Source organism: Leptidea sinapis, chromosome 5 (genome assembly GCF_905404315.1).
Source record: "Leptidea sinapis chromosome 5, ilLepSina1.1, whole genome shotgun sequence".
Classification (NCBI taxonomy): Eukaryota; Metazoa; Arthropoda; class Insecta; order Lepidoptera; family Pieridae; genus Leptidea; species Leptidea sinapis.
In genome coordinates, this window is record NC_066269.1 from 1,342,948 (window position 1) to 1,349,226 (window position 6,279).

At 40.1% G+C, this 6,279-nt stretch overlaps 1 protein-coding gene across 1 annotated transcript; it reads right to left on the reverse strand.

The window, feature by feature from the left end:
* Positions 1-4,088: 4,088 nt before the first annotated feature.
* LOC126964690 (uncharacterized) lies at positions 4,089-5,843 on the reverse strand. Its single transcript, XM_050807968.1, has one exon. It carries the CDS (start codon positions 5,470-5,472, stop codon positions 4,855-4,857), a length of 618 nt encoding a protein of 205 aa, XP_050663925.1. The 5' UTR covers positions 5,473-5,843; the 3' UTR covers positions 4,089-4,854.
* Positions 5,844-6,279: the final 436 nt, after the last annotated feature.

Below are 6,279 nucleotides of genomic sequence, written 5' to 3' on the forward strand. Positions count from 1 at the left end.
GCATATATATTTGATTTGAGAATCCATAACAAATTGTCTTTCTAAATATACCGTAGATAGTTTATACGTCTAGATAGATCTCTTGCTGTTAGACAACTGATGAAAATAGGTCAGGTTTATTACTTTAGTGTGTGTGACATGCTACGTCTTTACACTCACGATTTTTATGTCACTTTGTGTTCGTGTGTGTGCATTGCTCAAATTGGAGTTTAACAGTCAACCTCAAATATTATACAGCTGTCAGTCTATCTAGATGTATAAATGATGTAAGAAATATAGAATGATTCAAAAATATACCAATAAATTATGGTGGAGACCTTTGTCCAGCAGAAGATGTCTTCCGGCTGATAATGATTAAATTTGTAGCCAAAATTTATGAATGATGCGTGACTTGAACTCTCGGTTTCCGTCCGAGCTCTCTAACCAACTGAGCCAACCGTTCCACTTTTTTTTATGGAATAGGAGGACAAACGGGCGTAGTGGTTACCGCCGCCCACAATCTCTTACAACGCCAGAGGAATCACAGGAGCGTTGCCGGCCTTTAAGGAAGGTGTACGCGCTTTTTTTAAAGGTACCCATGTCGTATCGTCCCGGAAACACCGCACAAGAAAGATCATTCCACAGCTTTGTGGTACGTGGAAGAAAGCTCCTTGAAAACCGCACTGTGGAGGACCGCCACACATCCAGATGGTGGGGATGATATCCTAACTTGTGGAATTTGAGCTGCTCTACGTTGCACGCGGTCAAATGGATCGAGCTGATACTGGGGTGCGCCAGACCTGAGATGACAGCAATACTCCATGTGTGGGCGGACCTGCGCTTTGTAGAGCGCTAGAATTTGGGCCGGCTTGAAGTTTTGCCGTGCTCTATTAATGACCTAACTTTCTTCGAAGCCAATTTGGCTTTGCCCTCCAGATGGCCACGAAATTGGCAATCAGTCGAGATTTCGAGACCCAGTATTCCGATACTAGGCGAGGCTTTAAGGGAAGTGTTGTCGAAGAGCGGTGATACGACAAATGGGGTTTTTTTAGTGGTCAATGCGCAATTAATTCAATTATTCCATTCCTCGACCTTATCAAGAGAGGCACTGGTCGACGATTTCCCGAGAGAGACCTGCATGGCCCGTGTATCGGCATCACCAGCGCTGTCGCCTTCATAGCAATGTCTGTCTGTCTTCATTGCTATGAAGACGACGACGGTGGAAGATAGCACACAGCCTTGAGGCACTTCTTGATCTAGACCTAGACCTAGACTAGGTCTTCTTGACCGAGGTTATAAATCGCGCGAATCGCCCTCTTCTGCAGCACAAATATAGTATTAATATCGGCCGCACTGCCCCATAACAATATACCATAGGACATAATACTATGAAAATAACTAAAGTATACTAATCTCGCCGTATCTATGTCAGTTAACCGTCTAATTTTCTTAACCGCATATGCTGCAGAACTAAGTCTATTCGCCAATCCTTCAATATGGGGGCTCCACTGCAATTTGGAATCAAGAGTAATGCAAAGAAATATAGCAGATTCCACTGGTTTTACCACCTCTCCATTTAATAAAATATTCGCATGTACATTTTTGACATTTGGCGCGGTGAATTTAATATATTTGGTTTTATGATTATTTAACAATAAGTTATTGGCGCTAAACCAGTACACGATGTCAGATAGAGCATTGTTTACTTCGTCATACAATAACTGACGCGTCGAACCAGGCTGTAATCTGCCACCGATCGGTACTACATAGCTTGGTATAAAATTATCCATGCCCTGCAGTATCACATCGGCTACTGCAACGGCGCAGGCACTAGGATCATCCGAAGGGAAACAAACCTTGCCCCAAGGGTAGAATGCAAAAAAGGAACGCATCCTATTCCAATCTGCTGACTTGTAGTGCCAAACGCGACGGGTCACTGGTGGTCTGCAACGTTGGCGTCGGATAGGCACTACACTCCTGACCAGGCAATGGTCGGACGTTCCGAGAGGGGCGTCGACAAAGACCTGGTAACCATCGGGATGTGTAGTCAGCAGAAGATCTAATAAGGAGGGCTATCCACATCCGGGAGCCGCGTTGGCGGCTCAACCAATTGGGACAGACCATTCACCAATGCAAAATTATACATAGATCGCCCTGCGTAGTCTGTGGTACGTGATCCAAGCCATTCGGCGTTGTGCCCGTTGAAATCACCCAAGACTACTGTTTCAGCGGAGGGGATCTGTGCAAGCACGTCGTCAATTGCCGCTTGAACGCAGCCCATGAGATAATCGGTTTCTGCGTTACCACGATGGGACCTGTAGACACACGCATAGATGCGGACGCGGTCCTCTAAATCTACGCGGAGCAAGAGAGTAGACAGGTCCCTCCCCTCAAAATCGCCGAGACGGCGACAGCAGGTATCCTCCCTAGCGTGCACATATACCCCAACATGAGGCAAAAAAATGTGCTCAATTTTGTACGTACGTACGGGGTACGTTAAATATGACGTATCGTTAGGTCGAGATATCTGCGTCTCCGTAAGGAAACACAAGGAAGGCTGCGCCGTCTCAAGGTGGTGGTGGACGGCGTTTAAATTTGATTGAAGTCCACGTTGAGCGTGGAGCGGGGGCCGTGGTTTGACTGCCTCGTTTGTCCTCGGTTATGCGCAGTTCTGTGTCCTCCCCAGAATACGACGGGCAGCCCCAGCAAGAATGCTCGGGGAGGGATTCTCCGACTCTGTTAGAGCCGGTACCCTCCTGGGGTAAAAAAATCTCTTTCAGTTCCGCTGTCATATTTGGGTGGAGGGGGAATGGCCTACGGTCCTCGACACTAACTTAGGTTAGTGTCGAGGACCGGAGAGGAGGAGAGCGAAACTAAAGTAGGCCGCTACTTCACGCCGGTATTCTGTGCGAGTGTGGTAAATAACCCGGACGAGTCTGGCCCGATTGTGCTGATAGATTCATAAGAAGGCAGCGTGACTCTCCCACTTCACACTTGGGCCTGGGACTCCCCTATTCTTTTTTTGCCTGGGGGTAAGTAAAGGGCACAAAGTTCCACTGACGCATAGTTCGTAAATCTTGGTGTGTCTTGTTCAACTCTCATGTTTAATTCCTGAAGTGAGGGATATCACTATAAAAATAATAAATTGCGAAAGATGATTATTAATTACTCAATACGCCTTGATCACTGCGCGGACGCATTACAGACTGATCGCCAGGTGCAGAAGTAGCAAGCGGGAAGGTGGACACGCGCACCTGTTGGCGCTTGCGCTTACCTAACGAAATCTATATCCACACTTTATTTATTGATAAGGAAATTTATTCAAATATTAAGTACAGTTAGAGCCCGAGTTAAATGCTGTCAGGGCCTGTGGTAAAGAGCGGAAGCATCTCCCCCCGCTGTCCGCACGGAATAGGTAGGCTATTCATCGCCAAGCACGAGAAATGTTTAGACATGTGTTGAAGAAAGACAGAACAAAAATATGATATTTAATTATTAGGTTAAAATGACGAAAAAATTCGCAAAAGTCGCAGCACCATCACATTCCTGAACACTGCAATCAACTCACACAATATCTGTATGTTAATTAGAATGAGAATGGAGTACTGTTTACTCTTATTAAATACCTATTGTGTCTCACCATAAATACTGCATAAGTAATGCAGAAACTTTTTTTTAAATGTAATATATATAAATAAGGGATGAGACGAGCAGGACGTTCAGCTGATGGTAATTGATACGCCCTACCCATTACAATGCACTGTCGATCAGGATTCTGAGACATAAGATGTTGAGTCTCATTTGCCCAGTAATTTCACTAGCTACGGCACCCTTCATACCGAAACAGAGCAATGTGTACACATTACTGCTTCACAGCAGAAATAGGCGCTGTTGTGGTACTCATAATCTAGCCGGCTTCCTGTGCAAAGGAGCCTCCCACTGTTATACAGAGCAAAATAAGCAAGATACTATGTTTGGCTGGTTGTCATCATTTCAGCTGGAAGACATCCACTGCTGCACAATGGCCTCCTCAAAACATTGCCATGGCAACCTGCGTTGCCACCAACCAACCTATTTTGGTGATCTTGGCCATTAATAAAATAAACAAATAGAAAGAGTAAAAATTATAATTTGTGCTTATTCTTAGCATACTTGCTATGCAATTACTGCCACAATTATAATTCTACAATACAATTAATGGTAGAAAAACTAAAGTCGAACTAAATTTTTAAGAAGTCTCACTTCTTCAATAAAAACATTTTTGAATCATGAAATAATAACAACAAAATACTTATAAACTATTCATTAACACTAAACCATAGGTTCTCAACGTGGGCATTTGAGACTTTCGGGGGCAGTAGAAAATTAGGGGGCATTGAGATGGCGCAGATGGGGCGTGGGTAGATTAAAAAATAAAGTTTAAAAAGGCGAAAAAATACACGAAAATACTCTAGAAAAAAACATATTCTCAAAGTGGTCGGTGAGCAAAATAAAGTTGAGAAGCTATGCACTACACAAAATATAAATTCTTGTATGAAATTTATTAATTATACAAATAATTAAGGTATAAAACCTGTAAAAATTCTTTTTAATGCTTAGGTACTATACTTTAGGGGCTGTTTTACAATCTCCAAGTAAAGTAGCAGCAAAAGAGACAAGGTTAACAGAAACATAGGGAAGCATAGGTGAAGGCAGACTGTCAAAGGATGTTTGAGTGGTCATCTTAAGTTTTTTGTGGCTTATGCTTTATATTAGACATCCATCCTTTTTTTACATTTACTGTAATTTAGCAATCAAATATGGAATGAATGTAGTAATAAGAAATTCTTATATTCTAAATACTTCTAGTTCACACAAATATCACAATATACAATATTACCTTACACTAACTATAGGCTTAAATTCTACCCAAAGTCTTTCAAATTCAATTTTATACTTTTCAACAATTTCACTTTGCGAAGTCACAGTTACATTTTCCCAATTTCCATGTAATGCTTGATTTGTCCAATTCAATGAACCAATAATAACAAAAGGAGTCACTTGGTTATTCTGCAAACTGTCAATGAGACAGAACTTATGATGCATTAAGTTAGTAGACTTCATCCAACGAACATCAATGCCATGCTTTTCCAATTTTCGAATGGTTGATCCCGTACTAAAAGCCATATCAGCATCAATAATTATTCTCACCTTAACACCTCGCAAATGCTGCTTTATTATGGTATTTGTAACATCTGTATTCGTTATAATATACATACAAATGTCCAAAGATTGTCTAGAAGCTTTCACATAATTGAGTAAATTTATCACACTCACTGAAGTCAGATATTTGCCATTTTTGCTTTTTCTTAACTCATTGTTGTGGTGAGAAAACATAATAACATCATTAATTTCTTTCTTTACTACTTTTTTCCTTCTACAGTAGTACTTATAGGTAGCATGAGAAGCTAAAAGTAGCATGACATTAAATATAATCACTTTTAACCAAACCATAGTAATAATATTTCACACTTGGAAAAAGACTGTAACGAGAAGTCTTGGTGGAAATTTTCAGGGAACCATTTTTGAATATCTTAGGTAGGTGCCTATTTAATTCTGATGTGTGAGTCTTTTATGTTCAAGTCAATCATCAAAGCACCTTTTAAATAACAATTGTTCTCTATGTTTATAACATGCACTTTAGTTAGAAAAACTACCTAGGAAAAGTTAATTCTTAGAATATACTTATAATATGTGTTTTACGCTTAATTTATCTATCTACATTGCGAATCTATTATCTATATATAATCTTACATCTAGAACTATTTAAGTTCAATGCTAATTCCTACTAATTGTAATAATATTTATTTACCGCGTTAAAGTGCAAAATTTTGTCAAAGCCACAAACGTCAAACGACAAACAGTCAAAGATTAAGACACGAGATTTTTTTTTAATTAAATCAACTAATACCATTAAGTCTTTGGCCTATTGACTTGCATCCCGTGCCACAGTCTTATTATTAATTATTTTTTTATGCTTTACCACAAACAGAGAATATTATAATTATTATTATTTCGAGATCACTCAGTCAAAGCCTACTATTATTGCTGATACCTTAATTTTAGTATGCAATGCTAACTAACTATTATACCTAAACTAACTATTATACCTACGTGATAGAGTGTTATATTAAGTGCATACAGAACTTTAATGCCTTAGCCAGCCACATTGCTACTATTGTGTCTTAGGTGTAACATGTTTGAAATCTAATGTGTGGGAAATAAATCAACCTGGATTTATTCACTAATGTTTAGTATAGC

Bases quoted from the DNA above. Each gene is read 5' to 3' on its own strand.
- LOC126964690 (XM_050807968.1), bottom strand. From the start codon at position 5,472: ATGGTTTGGTTAAAAGTGATTATATTTAATGTCATGCTACTTTTAGCT.